Raw genomic sequence first — 22,002 nt, forward strand, 5'->3', positions numbered from 1 at the left:
TTAGCGAAATCAATTTTAGATACCCTATCGCACAAACGCAGTTAAGTAATTGCCCGATTCGCCATCACTCACACAGCTGTTGATCGCGAGGAACTGTAAATGCACCTGTCTCTCTCACCAGCAGGTTGAATGCACCACACAGCGAAATGGTATAGGCGAATGCGAGAAAGAGAGGGCTGTACTGGGGGCGATTGTGTGCCAAAAATACACCAAGCTTGGCTGCTCCCTCTTTCTATGGTTGTCCTTTTGGCCCTCTTCCTCTCCTCCTTTCTTCTCTCTTTCGCCTGTACAATGCACTTCTTCTTCTTCTGCCACAACCTTGTGCGTGTGCCCACATGTTTACATAAAGTGCAACTGTGTGCACGAAAAACGTTCACCCTCTATTTGTAGCTCCAATTGTATCAGCATAATTATAGACACCGTGAAAAATAAGTGGCATGTTATACAAAAAAAATTCTAAAATAAAAAGAAAATGAAAAGATGGTCGCTTCTTTCTATTGAGCAATACAAGGTAACTATGTGGTTATGTACTTCCAGTGCCGCTAAATTCTGCCACTATATACATATGTATGTACGTATAGACATACATATTCCCCAAATCAGAGCACTTAAATAGATAAGCATAGAGAATTTCGAATGGATTGGAGGTCTTAACGAATTTCTGTATTGCTCGTGGAGGGCAAACAGTGAACATTTGTAAGGCGCACCTTGTTATCAATCACCTCTTTTACGCATTGTTTGGGGCCCCTTTGTATCTCCGCCTCGTCTCGGTTTCTCTTACAACTGCGTCGTTTTGACTTCAAGGGGTATGTTAAGCGGTATGCATACATACATACACACAATGTATATGCGTATGTACATACATACTCTATAAGGTTTGTGGCTAATAGCTGATGGTAAACAAACTGCAATGCAATGGCCAAATGCGTTTCGGATTCACCACGACTGTTAGACACCCCCAACTCTGTTATCTCCGCTTGTTGGGCGATATTTTCGTTTTCCACCTCACGCGCGGTTGTTATTGCTGAAAACAGGAAATAATTTTCGTTTTCTATAGAAAACACTGCTGGCAGCCGTCGCTGTTGCGTGTCTGATATTTTATTTTTAACGCTCAGCGACTTTATACTACGTTGTATTTAGTATCGCTCGCTTTTAAGTTTGCCTTTTTACGTCTCGCATAATTTTGGAGCTTTTCTGCTTGCAGCCTTGCTTTTAAGTTTACAAAGTTCGTTAGCACTAGCGTATTTTTACTGTCTGTTCATTTAAATTGCTATTATTTTTGTTTGTTCAATTTTATTTTTTTGTCAACGCGACAAGGTTAGTGCAGAATCAATTTCGTAGGCAGGTGCGACCTTTGATAGCTGAAATATTTGTCGAGAAACTTCACAAACTGGTATCTATGTATCTACGGATCGTAAATGATATTTTATATTATTTATATAAACACGATCTCGTTGGAGCCTATGACCTCTAATTAAGCGAATTCTTAGCCCCACTCTGGCTTTTTAATTTGCTTTTGATTTTACATTTGCTTTGCGAGTGATCGCAAAGAAATAATATTTCGATCATGTGAAAACGTGGTCGCATTCAAGCTACCCTCTAATATACATTTTTAAGATTTATAGATTATAAAGTGATTTTTCCTCAAATGTATTTAAAATTTTATGATACCATTTTTTAAATACAGAGTTACAAAACAGGTACAAATTATGTTTTAAGCTAGAATTGGACAAAAATATATTTTAGTGCTGTACAATTTTTTTTTGCACTACCTTTCAAAACTAATCAACACTAAGCATTTGCAAGGTGACATTTTGTGTGCTTGATTCCATTCTCAGTAAGCACAAAACACTTAATTAGACGACAAATGTTTCTGCCAAATCGGTTATTAAATTAGACAAAGTGCATTTCAAAACGGATATTCTCTTGGTAAGGGTGATTTGAAAAGCAAATTGCAGGCCTGTTAAACCGCGGCGGAAACTCACCACGGCCAGCCAACAGCCATTTCACAATATGGCACTGTTATCAACAAGATTACTATTGGGGAAAACAAAGCAACTGCCATACGCTGGCGATTTCTACATTAATACTTTTGTTTCCCGTTCGGTGAACGCATAGAAATTGATATTAAAATGATTTTTTTAAAAAGTGCGCAGTTTGCAATGATGACGCAGCAGCGCAGTTTCGCTCTCTGCGTATGTTAACACGCTGTAGCTCTCTTCTGGCTGGCGAACAATATGGCGTCGTCGAAATTGTGTCGTCGCCCAATTTAAAGTCATACGAAAAACCATAAAGATTATTAAAAGCGCGTTTGAAGGTTTTCTGAAACGCCCAGTAAGCATAAATAGTTTTGGTTTGTTGGCAGGGACTCGATATAATTTGTTGTCTCTCTGCCGTTGCATTGGTCTTTTGTCTCTTCTCTCCCTCTGTTCCCTTTCCACAGTCTTATTGTGTGTGCACTTTGCACTGTTAGACTAACATAGCGTGGTGTTTTTCGTTGGAAATACGCATTTTCGACCATCTTTGCTCGGTTCACATTTAATTTATTTCCTACATGGCTTCTCTCCGTTGACTGGCGATTTCTTTTTAGCCTGTCATCCTCCACCCCCTTTCCCATTCCTTCTAACCGTTTTCTCACCACACTAGCAATCAACGCTCTTTCTGCGTTAACAGCGCTCGTTTGGACTAGAGATGGGCCCATGAGTTTAGGTTTGGTCGTGTCACGATAAGAATTTTATTGACATATGTACATTGCAATTATGCTTGGTTTTAGTATACAAATAGACAAATTAACTGATTTTATCTTAATAAGTATTTATTTTACAAATATTTTAGCTTAAAATAGATTTTAAATAAAAGTCCTTTCGATAATATCAACCTCACACACTGCTGGTACTGTTACCTGTTTTCAACCGCAGAAGTTGAGTAACAGACTCACGCTCCCACCACCCAATTGCCACCAACAGAGCGCTGTTAGCTCGCTAGTCGCAGGCAGCAAGCGTTGCGAGGTCCGCTCATTTCTGTTAGAGTGCTTGGAGACTTCACTTCGCGTTTGGAGGATCAGATCCACGTTGGTTTTTGGCTTCAATTACCCACAACTGTCATCGTCAGCCCAGTCAGCGCCTTGCTAACTAAACTAGATAATAAAGTAATCACAACCCCGCGCTCCCCTCCCTCTCTCTCGGTCGTGTTAGTGCGCCCCGCGATTAATAAAAGAAAAGAATTAAAAAGGAAAGCAAAAGGAAAACTGACAGCGTTTTCCTCTCGCAGCTGAGAAAAACCGCAGGACGCAGCTCAGCAGCAGCGTCGCAGTCGTGTGCGTTGTGCATAAGAAAAAAAGAAGAAAAAAAATCTTGAAAAAAGAAATCCTGTAATATTGCAGAAAAAAACCGTAATTCGCCACTTGAAACGAAGGAAAACGAGGAAAAACAACTGCGTCGTGCACCATTTTGTGATATATTTTTTGCCCTCCTCCTTCTTCAACGATCCCTGTGCAATTCTCTGTTAAAGAAAAAAATTAAAATAATTACTAGCAACCAATTGAATTTCTGCGAGACCAACATAACACACAAAAATTTCCAACTACTGTGATCCGAACAAAGCTCTAAGTTTTTGTTTCAAGCCTGTGTAATTTCCACCCACAACGAATTGGAAAAGTAAGTGAATTCAAACGAGAAAAAAGAAAATTATAAATTATTTCATTTTCCTCTTCGCTCGCCTACGTTGCTTACTCACCACTAGTCGATTCCCCACGTTCTCTCTCTTCACCACAGTCACCAATACACACGGGCTCGCCTACGTCACTTGTGCGTGTGTGTGTGTGCTTAGACTAGCGTTGCCATGTCGCGCGAGTTACGAAAAAGAGAAGAACAATAAATAAATAGCAGTTAAATAAATGATAGAAAAAAATTTTCATAAAAAAGATCTAGGTTTTAACTTTCAAGGTAGACTTTGCTTAGTGTTTGAAGTTATAAATACAATTTTACATATAAAAATTATATAAATAATTAAAAAAAATATAATTAAAAAAAAATAACGTTATCACTTCTTTGCATTAAATATCTATCAGAAGAAGTTAAAAGGAAGAGTAAAAAATAATGAATTAAACAGCTGAGTTCTTAATCTCAATTTCATTCAGTGCAGCTGTTAAACTTTTTCTATAGTTCTTTGCCAAGAAAATATTACGACTTGCCAAAAACCAAAAACCCCAACCACAAAATGTAGACTTTGTAGCGAAGGACGTCTCTGCTGATAAGTGGAAAATAAATGACTGATAGCTCAAGTACAAACATGCACATATAGATATGTATGTGTATATATACCCTACAGCTATCTCCAAATTTAAATAACATTTTCCTCATTATCGCAGTGACCAAAGAGAAATATCTTTATCTGCACACTCCACAACTTGAATATTATTTTTGCCTGCAGTGCGTGACTGGAATTTTTTGCTCACTCATTCATTCGTATGACTCATAGACGACCCGCATATACGTAAAGCGAATATAATGGCGAGTTCGAATTATCTACGGATTAGGGATTACGGGCGCTTATCAGCGAGTGCATAGGGGTTTCTGGCTGCGATGGCAACCCTGGTCGTTGGATAGTCGCCCAGCTGACTTTGTTTTTCCAATTTTTCTTGGTGACTCATAGTATGCCTTTTGCTGTTTTTTTCTTTTTCGCCAACTCCAGCTCACCTTGTAACAATTATAAAAAGTACATATTTGCTCGTGTGTTTGTTTTATTTTTTTTTCAGTATATATACGTTTTATTTTTCCTTTGCATTCATCCCACACGTGTCGTATTTTTCTGGTCTGACGCTTTACATAAAACCCTATCTCGTTGTTTTTTTTTCTATATCACCTAGAGGCACGTTCTCTGGCATATGCACATTTTGATTGCCCACTATCAAGCACTTTTAGTGCCGGATTTAAACGAAATGACGACTTTCTTGAAATTTCTGTCGTCTATTTCGCCATTTTCAGTCGAATTTTCGTCGAGATAACAGTGAAAAAGAGATAGGAAACGAATCAAGCGCTAATTATTTGTGATTGGTTCGGCAAACAAACATGTTTTTTAGTGAATCACAAAGAGCAAGCCAAATAGTCGGTGATATATGTATAGCAGGAAACACTTGAACAAATTTGAGCTGATCTCTTTTCAAGGTGGATTTCTCTAAATTTGGCAACGTAAAAATGTGGGTTTTCTACACAGAATTAACAAAAAATGTTAGATTGAAATGTTTATATAACATATAACATTTTAAAATTCGAACTGAACTGAGATTATTTTAATTGATATGATTGATGTTGTATGATCAAAGTTCATAGATTGAAATTTTATTTGCTTATCACGCTAGTGATTCATGGAACGATATTGTTTGTCACGATTGTTTGAGAACTTTCCCGATCCTGAGTGACTAATCCCCTAGTTGGCGAAAATCACTTCAAATTCTTGGCAGGCTGAGCAACAACAACACGTGTCGTTGTCGATAATATCTAAAATTATATAAATATGTATATTCTCGCGAAAACAGAAAACAGCCAAAAAAGCAGCGTTCGTTCAAACAAGTTTTGGTCGTTTTGAAAAACAACAACAATTTGTTTTGATGACGGCCCGATTCAAATTGAGTTAATATACATAAAAACAAACAAATTACAAACACCACGTATTTATCACTTATAAGAAACCCGCCCTCCCTGAAACGTAACGCCTTTCATTTCCCTCGTCGTTGTATGCATCATCCACTTTTTGTTCTCTCTAAATGGTTTTATACAAAACAAGTAAAAATTGATAAGCGAGCGAGACGTCGGACGCGTGAATGGCCGCGGCCTCATTTTCAGTTGTTTTTTTTTGTTTATAGGTCGCGTGTAAATGGATGCCGCACACCCGTGCACCCGTACACCGCCCAAAAAACCCGATGCCAACCATACAATCATCCACCCACCCACCATATGGCCATACGATCGGCCAGACGATCGAAAACTTCGGATCGGCTCGTACATTTCGGGTCTTTCATTATCTTTGGTTGCCGTTTTCGAAATGTTTTGTGCATAGCGCTATTTTTAGCACTCTAATCCCCTATACTTGATCTTCTTTTTGTCGGCTGTCGTTGTTTTCTGTTTTTTTTTTTTCTCGTTTTAAGTTATGCAACTTTTTTTTTGGTGTTCCCTTCAGAATAAAAGTTGTGATCCAAATTGTAGTAGCGTTTTTTTTGTTTAACATTTGTATCTTTTATATCATTTAAAATACATTATACATACGGACAAACACGTTTACATAATAAAGTGTTTATTTTTTGAACAAGCGATACTAAATTCATGTCCGCAGCTGTTTTATTTGGGGACAGACTGTACTGCTTCGATTTCGATCTTGATTAAATCCCATTGAAAATGGGCATTAAGTATGCACATATATCGGCTTTTTTTGGGAGCACAATTACCGCGCTGAAATGCGGGCATAGATTTCAATGTAAATTAATTTGGTGTCTGCATAAATTTCTTTTCTTCATCAATCAATTTCTACACATGTACTTTATTCCCAGAATTTTCTTTATCTAATGAGAAAGAGATCGCTGGTATACATAAATAAATTTGTATATGTTTTGTTTATTGTCTGGCAGAAAAACAAAACGGAAATAGCTGAAAAACAAATACAGCTAGTATATTTAGGTCAAATAATAAATTGTCTGTATTTTATGCGGACTATTTGTTGCAAACCATCAATGTGAGTGCGAATCCTTGAACACAAGTCCTTGTCAACAAAATGAGGCCTTGATTGCTACCAACTGTTCGACTTTAATGCAATTTTAATTTCCTGACTTGTGTAGTACATGTGTATGTGTACTTATGAGGAAACCACAAAAACGAATAAACAAGAAATAATAATATAATACGTTGAATCGAGCCGCAAAGAAGAAGAGATAAAAGCCACCAACAACAACTGGCTCACCTTGTGGTCAAGAGCTAAACATTTTCTTTCCATCCAACATCGATTTTCCCATTGCAACGTCGCCCGTCTAACCTTTCTTTTGCCTCCCCAATATTGCGTTGTTATCTATGTATTTTCTTGCCAGTTTGTTTTTCCTTTGATTTCAATTTTCTCCAATTTGCTGTACAGGTTTTTTGTGTGTGGGAATCGATTTAGGCGCTCGATTGGCTTTAGTGTCCACCACCCCGACACCCCGCCAACTCGCCACACCGCCCACAAATTAAAGTTGTGCGCCCGACACAAAAAAAAGGAATAAGGAGAATAAGTGAAAAGCTCCTCTCGTTCGCCGTCAGGAAATTTAAATCCACCGATGTGGTCGTTGTTGCTGTTGTTGGCTTTTCCATGGGTTTTTCCTTTATTTTCCCAATGCCTGTGGCGCGCGCATATTCACCACATCTGGCAACCATGGCGACCGTTAAACTCACTCCCCCTCCCACACACAGAAACCGTTAGCCAGACAAAATGAAAAGCGAAACTTTTTTGGCCCAGCCTTTTCTTTTGTCCGCTTCCTTGCTCCCGATGATGATGGTGATGGTGATGGCGATGATGGTGATGCCTCGCCCTGTTCTTTGTCTCCTGTCTTGGTCTCCAGTTCATTGCCTCGTTCTTCTTGTAACTAAAGAAAACGAGAAGAAAAGAAGCGAATTTGTAATGCATAAATCAATAAAATCAACGATGCACACACGATGCTCTTCTTGTGTTCAATATCAACGCCCTCGCCACCGCCCAGAATCAAGTCATCAACTCAACTCATATTGGCTTGGCTCTGACTCAGTTATAGCCTGCTCATCTCTTCTCATCTCAGCTCGTCTTATTGCGAATAATAATACTCTTCTCGGTTCCACTGGCAAAGTTCAAGCGCCAACGGCAAAGTTCAATAGCACAAAATGGCAGTTGAAAAAGTATATATATTTTCTTTATTACAGTCGCACTTCCCTAAAGACAAAACTTGATATTTATTCCATTTGACTTATTTGGAATTTAATGGTTTTTAGTTTCCGAACCCGATCTATATAAAAAATGTACATGAGTGGTTAAACGTAAATGTAACTTCCATTAAAGTTCCCTCCTTATGTGCATTGTCAAGTTCAAGCTAACATGGCTTTACTGTATTAAATCTCTTCAACTCAAGGCTTCCGCATCAGTCATTGTTTTTGTTTTCGCATTTTCCGTCAATCTGTCCGTCTGTCAGCCATTCATTCAAATGACCGCTGTCTACTACACTCGAGAGTTGATTTTCAAAGCTCGGCGAAGAAGTAAAGAGTCTTTGAACGGCCTTCGCTTTTCTGCACATAAAGCCAAAGCCAAAGCCAGATCTCTTTGGTTAGAGTGAGAGACTTCTTCTTTGTCTTGAATATATATATATATATATATAGCTATATCTTTCCTTCGTTCTGTTTGTTTTGCTCCTTTGTGCACTTACGTTTTTTTGTGAATTCTATAAAACTGGTTTCTTTTCGGCGGCGTTGTGTGCGGATTGTTAAATCGCGGCCATAACACCGGAGCTACGAACTCCATTCCATTTCCTTTCGACTGGGGCTCAGGCTCAGACTCAGATTGAGAACTCAGTCTTACAGTGTTTGTTGTCTGCTTCAGTGATTTGATTAGCCCATAAAGCCGCGACGTTGAGGTACAGTGAACATAACGCTCGGCGTTCAGGTTTTGTTAACTAATTTACTCATTTGTTTCGTCATTTATTCTCACTGCTTGCACAACCCTCCCTACCCCTCAGTTTTGCCCGCAGTTTCCATTTTCCACACCGTAACGTAAATTGTGTTGACCCGCTTTTAATGGGGAAAATTAGGTTGGCACTTATTTCAGTTCGATACATTTTATATTATAAAATGAATGAATTTAAACGAAATGTGTTTGATTTTATAAACTCGTATGAAATAATTGTTCTTTTTATATCCCTAACCCCAATGCACAGAAAACACTGTAATTCTTCTGCTATTATTGCTGCAATATCAATTTGCCAATTAGTTACGCTTCACACGTTGGATAATATTCAGTACTTTACGGTGATACTCCTCCTCCTCTTTCTCCGCACTCTTGTCCGCTTCTTCTGGCTCCCCTGCAGCGTTGACGTTGCCCCATATGATGATGATCTTCAGCAACGCGGTGGTTGGTTTTGGTCGGTCTCTTCGGTTTGTCAACTCTACTTCTTCATCTCCGTCTCCGTTTCTCTACTCCTCATACTCTTTTTCCTCCTCCTCCTCCTCCAATTTTAGACTCTCCCCTATTCCAGTGAAGGCAATCTCCAGCCAAGAGAGCTGGCTACTCATGTGGACGTCGCTCTTCTGGAGCGTTTCATATTTCATTTTCCCATGCGATTTCCATTAATCTTCCATGTGTGTAAAAAGGCAACCGAAAAACTACTTTATAACAATTTTAGGGATTACTAGGGGGTACACGGTAACGAATTTCATATCTCACCGATGACAAAATGGCTAATTGAATTACATTTCTTATTGATAAATCGTAATACAATAGTATTCTTTTTTGTGGTGTTCGTAGCTGGTTTTGTTTAGCATAGATATATGTTTTAGCGGGCACTTTTTCACAGTGTAGTTGGGCATTGTAACTGCACACCTTGCTGTTCGTGTTCCTCTTCTCTTTTTATTTGTTGCTTTTGTTGACCTGTAGCTGGCAGTGAAGAAGGAAGACGAATGCGAAGAAATAGCAGAAGCAGCAGTAAAGAGAGCAAAAGTTGTGGTGACTTTCGCTGCACGAAGAGCGGAGTTTTGCACACTTCTGCGGGAGGTCCCCCCGCTCCCCAACATCTTTTGCTTTCCCCTTTCCCTTCCACGGCTTTTATATGCTCCGCTTTTATTCTCCTTCCTTTCCGGCCAACGCCTGTTCCTTTTATTTTTTTACTTAATGGCCTTTGGCTGCTGCTGCACACACTTACTTGCACATAATTCATAAAAAATGGCTCAAGTGAATTATTGGCGCTCGTAAATTCTTATAAATGAATTTTATAAATATATGGTCAGCGCTACAAAAACCGGGTTCGTTCTGGTTAAATGCAATTCAGATGTTTGTGTGCATGTATGTATGCACATACATATGTGCTTCTATAGCAGAAAAGTACTCTGGTTAATTAATTACATGTGCTCGAATGAAAATCGCTTCAATCAATGTCTGCCTAAAATCAGACGGTAACAAAAGATGGATGGATGTCTAAAGTTTCTTGAGCTAACTAAAGGTTAAATTTAACATGGAAGTTATGAATAATATTTAAATGTCTTAAGTGTTTTAAAATTCCATGAAATTAAATATGTACATTAATACAAACATTAAACTGATACGATGCAAGACCCTTTCTTGAATCACATCTGGTTTCCAAGAAAGTTGAAACGAACACACGAAATTCCGTGGAAAATGCATTTGAAATACGTTTATCGATAGATCGATGAGTAATGCGATGCAACTTTGATTTGCCTTTCTCTTCGGCAAATCACAAGACCCAGAATCCAAATCATTTTAACGTTGTTCGCCCAAATACTTGAAAATACCGAAACTAATGACTGTGGCATTTTGCTTTCATTGTCGAATGTTTGGCATAGGTAAATACGTGCTAGCTGCCTTTTCGATAACGATTACCGCCGGTCTGTACTTAAAATGTGACAATCTGTTTATTGCTGCCATTTGCTTTGCTTCTTGTGTATTTTTGTGTGTTTTCTCCTCCTCATCCTGCTTAATGGACGCCATTGTTGTTGACTTCTGTGGTTCGTTCTCCGGGTCCTCGCTTCTCCTCTCCTTTTGTCTGAGTCCAAAAGAACCCGGGTTCAAGGTGAAATCAGTTCATGTCCGCAGGGCAGCCTGTCGGTCGTCTGTTGATTATTTGTATCCTGCCACGCAGGCGATCAGTCTACAGTGGAACTTCTCTGCAGCGAACCCTTTTTGAAGTGAATGCAAGGTAAAAGTGTTAGTTCAAAATGATAAATTGAATATACATATAATATTCATGATGACAAAACTATCATCAACATTTTCTAGTAATTCTAATCTTGTTTGTTCTAGTAATGCTATCAAGTCTGAACTGTAAAAAAAACAATAAGTACCGTGTCGGTCTGTCCAGTTTTAACCCTCCAATGCCTTATCCCTATTCCCCCTGTCTTTTCCCGTCCTTAAACATTCAAATCAATAGGTTGCTTGCAGCAACCCTCAGTTTTTGAACTTGTACTCACTTCCCAGGCATGTGCATGTGGAGTTTTTTGACCTATCGCACAAGTTTGGTCTGGTCTCCGCTTCAACATTTTGTTGTTCCCAGAGCTGTGTAATTTTGAACAGGTGTTTCCCAGCGTGTTATTTTTGTTTTTTTTATTTTGTTTCTCAGTTGTGGTTTCGTTTGCCGAACATATACCATACACGTATACACGTTAATCCTAAGCTGCCCTGTCCCTCAATGTCTGGGATCAGTCTTTTCATGCATTTTGGAGGGCGTTGTTGGTCGGAGTTTTATTAATTTTCGCAACAAAACCAAAATCGCCGGAAACATGGCCTCTCGAGGCGATCATTTATAATGGCAAAAATAACACTCCTTCGGTCTGAAAGGAGAGTTCTGTAGTCTTAAATGTAGTCGTCATATCGTCTCTCGGCCGTTCATAGATTGTAATTTATTTTGATTAATGATGGGCGGCAACGTCCCTCGCTCTTCTCTTGGCCTCCTATTTCTTGGCATCTTCTTTCTTCCCCAGTGTTCCGTTAGTTTTATATATTTTTTTTTTCGCCTTCAACTCTAATTTTAAACCAATTCCATTGGCACGCTCTACCGTTGTGTATACGTAGTTTCCACAGAGTGTGTATCTACAACATTGATTGATTATTTTAACCATTTTAAAGTGATTTGTTGGGAAAACATCTTTATCTAACGCTTTAAAGTGGGAGGTATTGAAATAATTAGTTTTTGTATCCACACTTGGACTTTACAATAAAAAAATATTAATGCAAAGTGATTCTTTGAGCTGGAATAGGGGTCAATCATGCTCGATATAAACCAGTTATCATATAAGCCGGGCTTAAAAAGTGCAACTAAATGAATCCAAGAGAATGGGGTCTGATTCAGTTGGCGGGGTGACTGGAGGGTTAAGGCTTTGAGCTCAGTTGCCTGACCGGAAGCTCCGCGCATTCTTGCGACTTGCGTCTTGAGCTTAAGCTTAAGCCCCTGAGCTCAACTCGCTTCTAAATTGAGCCGAGCAGCCATCTTGATTCCCTCTCTCTCTCTCTCGTTTGGTCTCTGCTCTTTTGCTTTGTGCCTCCTTTTGCGCACATTTTAATAAAGTTTAATAATTCAATGGGTGATGTTGTCTCTTTGTTGCATTTCATCAGCATATGCTTGTTGCTGTTGTTGTTGCCGTTGCTGCTGCTCCTTTATTTTTATCGTTGTTGTCTGGTCCGCTTTACGCGCTCATTAATATGCAAATGTGAGTCAGAGCGGTTTATGTTTGTTGTGGTTGTTCCTGGAGTTATACATATGTCTTTTTCTTTCTTTATTTTCTTTTTACCTTTTATGCTGCCCATCATCATCTTCTGCGTTGTCATGTCCGTTTCTCGAGCCTTTCCTGTTGTAAATTCAGTATTTGAATGCAGGTCAACAGCACATTAACCTGCGTGTTTGTAATTTGTTTACTACCGTCCGCTTTTTATCACAGTTTTCATATCAGTGGATAGCGGAAAGTGAGTGGTACTCGACTATCTGATACCCGATCCTGAAAACCCCAAACCAAGTAATCGATTTGACTCGTTCACGTTCGACTTGCATGATTAATGGGGCACCACACCTGAAGAAATAAGCTAGAAAAGAACGTAATTGTTTAATAAATTTAATTTAAATAATACACCTCTATATATATACCTTGCAAATTAATCACGTTTTGCTTTGCGTAATGCAAAACCAGATAAGCTGGCTGGCACTCAATAAAAGTGCATAATACCGGAGAATGTCATTTATGAACCGTTTCTTCTCGCCTCCCGCGATTTCTATTCTGTTATCGCCTTCGACTTGCATAATAATGCCTTTTGCAATGGGGAAACCACGCGCTAATTTTTTGCTTTCTTGCTAATTGTTTTGCACTTAGCACTTGCATTTTATTTCTTATTCTATTTTTTTCTTTACTTATGCAATTCACTCGAATGCGCATTTTTCATTTTCTGCGTAAGAGAGCAAACAAACAATGACGTCACGCGCTTGAGTGATGTCGTCATAAAGTTTGCCCGAAAGAATCATATGATTTCCTATTTGCTTTAATGGCCAACACTTTAACACACGAAAGCAGAACAACACACGCTCGCTAGATAACAAAACGAATTCGCTTAAAAATAGCAGAGGTCGTTTAGTTGTCGGAAAGGGGGGGAGCAGTGGGAAGGGGGCATACAAAACAAAATAAATAAACTCAATACATATGCAAAGCTTTTATTCTTGATATACAAAAATAAAAAAACATTGGCACAGCAGCCGCGCGTGCTTGTTGACGTATGTACATACTATTCATACCTACTTTTATATATGCTCACGTACACTGAAAAAAGCAACCGAACCAACGATTGTATTTAGATATTTTCAATTATTTATTGACCTAAGAAACATGTATTTGTATTTAATATATTAGGTTTACTGTTAAATTGTTAGTGTTACATTTTATACAAAAGCTGGGAAGAATAGTTTGATAGATTTAATATGCTAAAATTTTTTCTGTGCACGTACAAGTGAGAGAGGAAGAGAGATATTCGCCAGCCAATTTGTTGTGTGGGGAATTTTTTCTTTTATTGTTGACATTTTGATTAGCCCACCTCCTATGTACAAAGTGCATGTGTGTCTGTGTGGGTGTGTGTGGGGGGTGAGCGAGAGAGAGGATGCGAGACGGCCAGCTGTTTTGACTTTGCAATTAAATGACAACAGCAGGAAATCAAGCCAACGTACATACAAACACACTTGAACATTGCACTTTGTTTGCTTTGCGCTTCGCACCGCAACTATAAATCAGAATAAATTTTCTCATACAAGTAAAAGTTGCGTTGAAATAAAGGCAAAAACTACGAAAATTATTTATGGCTGCGCCCACCACATAAAAACAACACCAATACACACTGAATTCAGTCGATTGTATGTACAAACTTTAGTAAATGCAATGCCAGTGTAAACATATGTTACTTTTGGCCCCCCTTTCTCCATCAAACTCAAACTCACCACGGCAAATGTTGCGCTCTCGAAAAAATACTCCCCATGCTACGTTGTAAATGTAAAAGTTGCTGAGGCCATTTTTTGTTTGTTTGTATTTTACATGCGCACATCTCGGAAACCTGTCTATGTATTGAGCAAAAATGTTGGCTGTATTGGCCACAGTTGTGCAATGGTTTTTTGTGTCGAAGAGGAACCCCCCGTAATTTAAGCCATTTATTAGTTTGTAATTTACGGCAGCAGAGCTAGCTTTCTCACCACTAAGGTCAAATTTTGTATAACAGAATATCGCTCTCTTTATTGCACACAGACGCACGCACACATGCTAACGCATTCAGAGCTTCGTGTGCCCATTTTGATTCTCGCCCCGAGCTCCAAAGTCGCATTGAAAATAACAGTAAATGTTATTGTGCTTGTGCTCAATTTGCCTCTCTCGCCCTTTTTCTTTGCTCTCTCTTTCTCTCTTATTCCTTCTTTGTTGACCATGTAACTGATGGTTCAATCTCCCACCTCTCTTGATTGTGGTTGTTGTTGGTGGATGATGTCTTCTACCATTAGGCTTTGAGTTTGCTTTTACACTGCGCGAAATGAAACGTATAACTGTAATATAATTTTAAAACTCAATTACTTTTGTTTCAAGAGATCGAATTCAGTTATCAGCCAACATAATCTTTTTAAAAACTTTTTTGTTTAATTTAAAATAACTTAATATGTATATGTATGCCTATGTTGGGAAGTGTCTGAAACCAGTTTATATAATTTATACAGTTTGAGTTTCACAACATATTGCAAAACGATTAAGGTACAAGGGTGTGGGTACTTTGAACTGCGCTATTAAAAGATGTGTCGTTCAGTGTATGGCTCGGATTTCGCCCATAACTCTCTCTTACTTTGTTTGTGATGGATGTGCAGCTCGGCACGTCGACTGTTCGACTTTGAGAAAGTAAACTGATCGCGATAAATCGATACTGCCCAGGTATTTTCTGTTTAATCGATCGACAATAAACAATTGGATACTTGGGGGAATATATATGGCACCAGTTGGAACCGTTAGGTGTGACTGTTTTATATTCATTAAACATAAAACCAAACTCGTTTAGCTTACTACCTCTTACTACGGCTCGTTCTCAGCTTGCTGGCGAAACTGGTTTAGGCCCGACTTTGTTGCCTCTCTCGCAGATGTACCTATGGTGTCTATATCTGTGTGCGATATGCTTGACAGCCTTGAAGAGAGCAAGCGGATAAATGAAAAACAACATAGTTTTTACTTGTCATGTGGTTTTTGCTGTTGTTGCAACATTTTTTATGCCTCCACCCCAGCATACATTCGTATTTCATATGTATGTGTGATTGTGGGCTTATTTATTAAACGTGTTGCAATGCAATTGAGTGCAACATAGTTGCAGATCATCAATATCAAACAACATAATCCATTTTAATTGTTTCCATATGAGGAAACACATGAGCAACAATCATCTATAGGTGATACTTTGATACTTTATTTCAAATGATGATATTTCCATGCACCACTCTGAAGCTTTTATTAGCGTCGTGCAGATTATGGATTTCTGAACATTGAAAAATTACATTGTGCAGTATTTGATAAATGTTTTACAAGACAAATTTACTAACTGTGCCCTATCGTTTTTTCGTTTTACAGCTCGTACTCCGGATTATTTGCGGCAGTCACGAAGCAAAAAACACAAGCGCAGCCTAATAATTGGACGAACTGATTAAACAACAGTTAAAACAAGGCCCGCAAAAACAACGGCGGATCAACAGTTGCCAGTTGCGAGTCGCAAGTTGCAAGTCGCTAGTTGCACGTTGCCAATCTGAAAATTGCACGCTTCCACGACTGAGAGCAGGAAGGAAAGGAATCGCTGCCGCAGCAGGAAGCAGACGAAACTTCGCTGGGCGAAAGTAAAAGCAGGCTAGGCAAATCAAGCAAATCAAACAAAGAAACCGACCGCACAGACACACAAAGGCGCTCTAGCCAGCCATGGAACGTGAATCTAACCCAATGCAACCCATGTGCCGCTCAGGTTGCGGCTTCTATGGTAATCCAGCCACAGATGGTCTCTGCTCCGTATGCTATAAGGTGAGTATATTCAATATATATACCAGCAAATGAACGCAAATATTAATCATGCCCTTTGCATGCTCTTTCCCACAGGACTCGCTTAGAAAAAAGCAACAGCCACCTGTGAGCAGCACACCTGTCTCCGTTCCAAGCCCACAACCTAGCCCCACATTCAGTCCGGCCATCGCAATCACCAACACCGCACAGCCCACAGTCACCAGTTTACAACAGCCACACAACGATGTCAAAGAGGTGAGCAGAGTTACGGAGATGTTTGCCAGGAGTAGTTCCCGTTTCCACTATCAAGGAAGATTAATTTTAATTCAGAAATTAAAAATTGATTTGACGTCTTTCAGTACATTTGTACCCTTGGAGAGCGGTCGTCATAATCATTCCTTGAAATTGAAAACTGGAGCTAGTCTAGTAGAATAGTAATTAAGATCCTTTCATGTTACATAATTATGGAACTTTTTCAAATGATGATATTTCCATGCACCACTCTTAAGCTTTTATAAGCATTGTGCAGATTATGGATTTCTGAATATTGAAAAATGTCCTAATTATTGAAACGTGACTGCTTCGATTTGCACGAAAACCACATAGGCTTGGCATTTTGTGCCCAGTTTAGTGAATGTTTACATTCAGTCAGTGACAATTACTTTTGACTTTCGGACATAAATTCAGTGTAATCTTAAGTGAAATTGTTGAAACAATTTGTTGTTTGTGCAAAAAAAAAATTAGGGGATTTCAAGAAGTTGTCTTGCGGTGTCGATTTAGTTTAGTGATCTCTGTAACATTTGTGACTGTGTTGATGAGTGTGGTACCCTGATGTTCCCGCCACCGATTACTCTGCTGGATTTGTAAATAAGGTAAAGTGTCCTCGGTCTCTATCCGCCAGTGACCACTCCAAGCAGCTGCCTCTTCATCTATACAAGAATCTCGAACGACTTATAAGGGGGATTCTGAGATTTCGTTTTAATTTCCAATATAATATTTCGTTTCGATTAAGTCAACAACTTGGTTCTTGCAATAGATAATTGCGACTTTCTTGTTGTTCATATGTTCATATAAATTGAAGGTTTGCTCTGTTTGCCATCTCAGAAGCCCCTATTCGTGCAACTAATCGTTCGGTTTAGTGTCACTCATCTGTCAATTCCATTCGGTTACAGTTTGGCAGTTCCTTCTGCTCGGAATAACAATTTTCTTACATTTCGGCCCGTATTTCCAAATTAAAGATCTTTCCAAATCGTCAATATGGTCGTTACCACTGTGGCCTTTCCGCAAAAGAAAACTGGTCGTATAGTACCTCCCAAAAGTACCAAAGTTGTCGATAAGACTCGATCCGGTTCCGCGCTTCTATCGACTGATAAGCGGAAAGGGCCGATGAGCGTTGGAATCAAACGGTCCGCAGCCGGGGCACTAACGAGTCTAAGCGGACCGATAGCCGGCGATCCGGTGGGCCTTGGCCTGGTCACTGGAATGGATAGGAATGGTTTCCCGCAGCACAATGCGGCCGCAAAGGGTACTGAATGCTCTTACTGGGTCTACCGGCGTCGCCCAGGCGCACTAACCTCGTTTCCCACCTACACATCTCTCCTCTACTTTGATGCGATGTTGCAGCACAAGCGACAGCAACCCGTCCAGCGGCACCGATCCCGCCGCCACGCTCATACCGCCGGGCAGGGACAGCAGCAGCAGCCGCCTTTGCAGGAGGAGCCGCTTCTGCCGCCGCTCAACTTGCTGCCAAGGTGCCTGGTGCCCCAGTCGTCGGATTGGTCTCGCACACCGGAAGCAGCAACGTAACCCAACCTTCGTTAGCCAGCAAGAAGAGCTCCCTGGTCAGCCGTAAGGTTGGAGGAGGCAAGGACACAGATTCTAGCATCAAGCGGCGCGTAAAGTTCTCGGCCAATGTGCACACATTCCCGTCCCTTACAAACACCAAGAAGTCCACCCGGATTGGTGAGCTGCAGCTGAAAAAGAAGGTCAAGAAGCTGAAGCGGATTCGATCGCGTCGGGAGGGCGGAACTGGTGAGACGGCGAGTGAGCTCCTAAACTCAAGCGGGATAGCCCCAAATAACCAGGACATTTACAAACACGGTGCCATCGTTGATGTGGAATCCGTAAAAGCACCAGAACCACCACGTGTTCTGCGCCTAAACGTTGTGGGCAAATCGTCGCCGGCAACGGGAAAGTCTGCATTAGTAACAGCGCTGCGACGTAAGGCTAAGAGAACAGCAGCACAGGAAGAAAAGTCCACCGAATCGGTAACTACTACAGGTAGCCGGACCGGAAAGCCCAAGACAAAGACGATCAGGAAAAGTGGTGGTAGCAGCGCAAAGACACTGCTCGCATCCAGCTCTCATTTGGTGGACAGCAGTGCGGGCTTAGCGGGGAGGAAGAAACCAGCAGCGGCGGCAACGGCCAGTCAGCGGAGTAGTCTAATACAAAAACAGAATGGGCGGCGAGTCTATGGAAAAGTCTGAAGGCGGCGATCAGCCGGAGAGTCCCGGCGAAAAAGAGCAGGTGCATCAAGGAGCAGAGCAACAGGTTCAACGGGGAAAGCGTTGTCGAAGTGTGTCTCCACCTGATGGAGGTGATGTGGGCAGTGTAAAGACGGCTGAGGTTGTTGTAGAAGGCGGCGCATCTGCTGTTGTCGTAGCTAAGAAGCGGGTAAACATTCACCACAACACATCATCATCGCATCGCCACTCTTGTTTTCCTCACAAAATAGATTCTCACTCGGCCGATTCGATACGAATTCTTGGCAACAGTCGCACATTTGACGCTGCTCTGCTAAAGCAAAGAAAAGACGCCACTCAACACCACACAGCGGACACTAAAACATTTTGATGAAACAGTCGAAATTGTTTAGTCTAATAAAAAAGGAAATATATACTAAAGCTTTTTGAATGCAGATCGAGGCGGAGGACGAGAATGTATAGTTGTGGTTTCAATAATAGATGCTTTGCTTTTGGGCTTAGTGGAAAGTGCACTATTAATGATCTAAGCTACAATTCGGTTTTCGTGCTTAGGAAATATAGAAAATTAATAGAGATTTTCCATTCCCTTTTTTTGATTTGTAAATTCGCCCTTCACTACAATTTTGACCGCAGCTGTGCAAGCTCTTTCTCTGTTGGGAAAATGACTAGGAAATCTGTTGATGCTATCATATATTTTTGTCATGTGATTGAAATACCATTTTGTTTTGTTTCCGTTTCCGCAGAAAATCACCGAAGAAGCCGCCGCTGCTGCCAAAGTCAACAGCGAAGCCATCACATCGGCGACTGGTCCAAACACTTCCACACAAGCAGCCGCCTCCGCCAACGAGGAGGATGACAAGGACAAGGAAGACGATAAGGATGCCAAAAAGAAGAAGAACCGATGTGGCGAGTGCCGCAAGAAGGTTGGACTGACCGGTAAGTGTCCCATGCTCTTGAGTTCCCAAATGCTTGAACCTCATTTCTAACAATATCAATCCTTTAATTGTAGGTTTCCAGTGTCGCTGCGGCGGTCTGTACTGCGCCGTGCATCGTTATTCTGATAAACATAACTGCACATTCGATTATAGAGAGCATGGCGCACAGGAAATCCGACGCAACAATCCGGTTGTCGTTGGCGAGAAGATTCAAAAGATTTGAATTTCGATATTGTGCCAGTAACAGTAACAGTAGCCGTAGAATGATAATAACCAACTACACATAATAAGAGTACATATATATATATATGCTGCGCTATAACAAGGAAAACAACAACCAACCAACAACCCACAACAGCAAAAACAACAACTTCAGAAAGCATAAACACACACCCACACACAACACAAAAATACACAGAGAGTAATACTAAAAGAATCGATATAAAACTGTAATTGTAATGTAATTATAATGTAAACAGCAAAAGCAAGCAACAATAGTTCAGAGAAACGATAACCAAATACCCCGCAAAAAATGCAGCAACAACTGGAACAACAATTTCGATGCTCAACAACGTTAAGCTAGCAACGTCCAGCAGCAACCTGCGGCAGTAACTTGCCATATGCAGCAGCAAAAACGCATCAGCAAGCAGCGTTCAGCAGCCAACACCTTTGTACATCTTGAACCAGACGCGTGACAGCGTTAGCAAGTGCAACAACAATCACCGCCGCGTTTGTGGAATCCGAACAACAGACGCAGCAACATCAACAACAACCAGCACAACCGATTGCCTTGGTCGCCTGCTGAGCTGGGCCGAAAAAAACAGTTTTGAAGAAAACATCATTCATTGATTAACGTTGAAATAATTTGTTATTCCAAATACAATTTGAAAATTGTTTGTATTTAGCTAAAAACACAACAAAGAACACACCGCCACATTTACAACGACAACAAGCACACAACAAACAACAAACCTTTGTTTCATGTTACCAAACACCGCAACAATCTTTTAGTAGACAATGTGTGTCATTTGTTTTTGTAATATGTTGGAGTGTATTAAATAAAAAAAAAAGTAAATTAAAAATGCAAAGTATGAACAGAAATTTTAAGAAAAATTTAACAAGCCCAAATTCACATACAAAAAACCAACCAAGCAACCAACTCTTTCTCAATTCTTAATTATCAGCTATTAAATGAAAAAAGAAAAAACTAATATATATTAATTAATTATGTATATGTATTAAAAAAAGAAAAAGCAAGAAAAAAATATGCAAAAATTAAGCGTAAAAAAACAAAGCCCTCACCACACAAAAAAAATGTAAAAAAAACCTGAAGAAAAGAAACCAAGAATAACGCAGTTGTGTAGAGCTCCCTAAAAAGTTTGCTAAGAATCCACGACCACGCTACCCACGAGCGAGAGAGAGAATAGCTATAGAGAGAGAGAGAGAGAGAGAGAAGCGCGATTAGTGTAAAGCAACTTGGAGCATAACAACTCCCTATACATAGAAATCTAAATATAATTATAATTAATTAGTGAATCAAAGCAGGCGAATGCAGTGCAAGCGGCGTTTTTTTCTTCGTTTTACTTTTTGCCCTCCTGTCCCTCTAACATTAAATTGAATTGATTTTAATTTTCTGATTTTCGATGAATTATATATATATATATGCATAATATTAACTATATCTACATCTATATATGGTAGGATATGTAAATCGTGTGAAGCATACACACATATAGTTTCTTTGGGTATATGCACATTAAGGCGAAAAACAAAAGATAAAAAACCATTTAAAAAGCATATTCTATCTATATATATATATAGCGGTTACAAAGAAAATTCAGCAAAAATGGCAAACAAAAAATGCAAAAAATACAATAAATATATATGGTTCGTCTTTAGATTTTTATTGCTTTAAGCGTTATTTAGTTTTTCTTTGTTTATATTAAAACACACATGCGTACACAACAAAACAACAAACCCCTTTTTAATTTAGCTTTCTCCATTCTGTAGTACATAATTTACAATTTTATTCAAATCAATTACACCTATGCAAATAAATTTAAATCTAGAAATAAATTGTGTTGTTAACCCTAAAAAAGAGAAAAATGCAAAAACTGAAAAAAAAATCAAAACAAATGTTGTAAGTAAAACTAAACTTACCAATAACAAAGAGGAAATAATGCAATAAATTTGATTCTACAATTACAATTCCCACAAGACCAAAACCAATCCAATAAGTACATTTGGCATACAGAACTGAAAGGAATCGCTTTCGCACCAGGAGCAAATTAGAAGCCGACACCAAACTCGCCTTTAACCAATCGCCTTCCCACT

The 22,002-nt window shown here is 39.6% G+C and overlaps 2 protein-coding genes and 2 non-coding genes across 7 annotated transcripts; all 4 read left to right on the plus strand.

The window, feature by feature from the left end:
* Positions 1-1,799: 1,799 nt before the first annotated feature.
* LOC122622526 (AN1-type zinc finger protein 6) lies at positions 1,800-21,744 on the plus strand. 4 transcript variants are annotated; one of them, XM_043801029.1, is made up of 5 exons: positions 1,800-1,929; positions 15,834-16,271; positions 16,347-16,505; positions 19,477-19,669; positions 19,743-21,744. In XM_043801029.1, exons 2-5 carry the CDS (start codon positions 16,173-16,175, stop codon positions 19,889-19,891), a joined length of 600 nt encoding a protein of 199 aa, XP_043656964.1. In that variant the 5' UTR covers positions 1,800-1,929; positions 15,834-16,172; the 3' UTR covers positions 19,892-21,744. The 4 variants fall into 4 exon arrangements, with proteins under 4 accessions (XP_043656964.1, XP_043656963.1, XP_043656965.1 ...); XM_043801028.1 differs by lacking the exon at positions 1,800-1,929 and adding an exon at positions 3,010-3,656; XM_043801030.1 differs by lacking the exons at positions 1,800-1,929; positions 15,834-16,271; positions 16,347-16,505 and adding an exon at positions 18,708-18,923.
* On the plus strand, positions 15,673-15,750 carry LOC122622722. Its single transcript, XR_006326322.1, has one exon. It is a non-coding gene; the product is annotated as a small nucleolar RNA Me18S-Gm1358 (small nucleolar RNA).
* Positions 16,722-16,800, plus strand: LOC122622723. Its single transcript, XR_006326323.1, has one exon. It is a non-coding gene; the product is annotated as a small nucleolar RNA Me18S-Gm1358 (small nucleolar RNA).
* LOC122622525 lies at positions 16,905-18,736 on the plus strand. The gene is made up of 3 exons (XM_043801027.1): positions 16,905-17,122; positions 17,423-17,775; positions 17,874-18,736. The coding sequence occupies exons 2-3, from the start codon at positions 17,508-17,510 to the stop codon at positions 18,734-18,736; spliced, it is 1,131 nt and encodes a 376-aa protein (XP_043656962.1). The 5' UTR covers positions 16,905-17,122; positions 17,423-17,507.
* Positions 21,745-22,002: the final 258 nt, after the last annotated feature.

Source organism: Drosophila teissieri, chromosome 3R (assembly GCF_016746235.2).
Source record: "Drosophila teissieri strain GT53w chromosome 3R, Prin_Dtei_1.1, whole genome shotgun sequence".
Classification (NCBI taxonomy): Eukaryota; Metazoa; Arthropoda; class Insecta; order Diptera; family Drosophilidae; genus Drosophila; species Drosophila teissieri.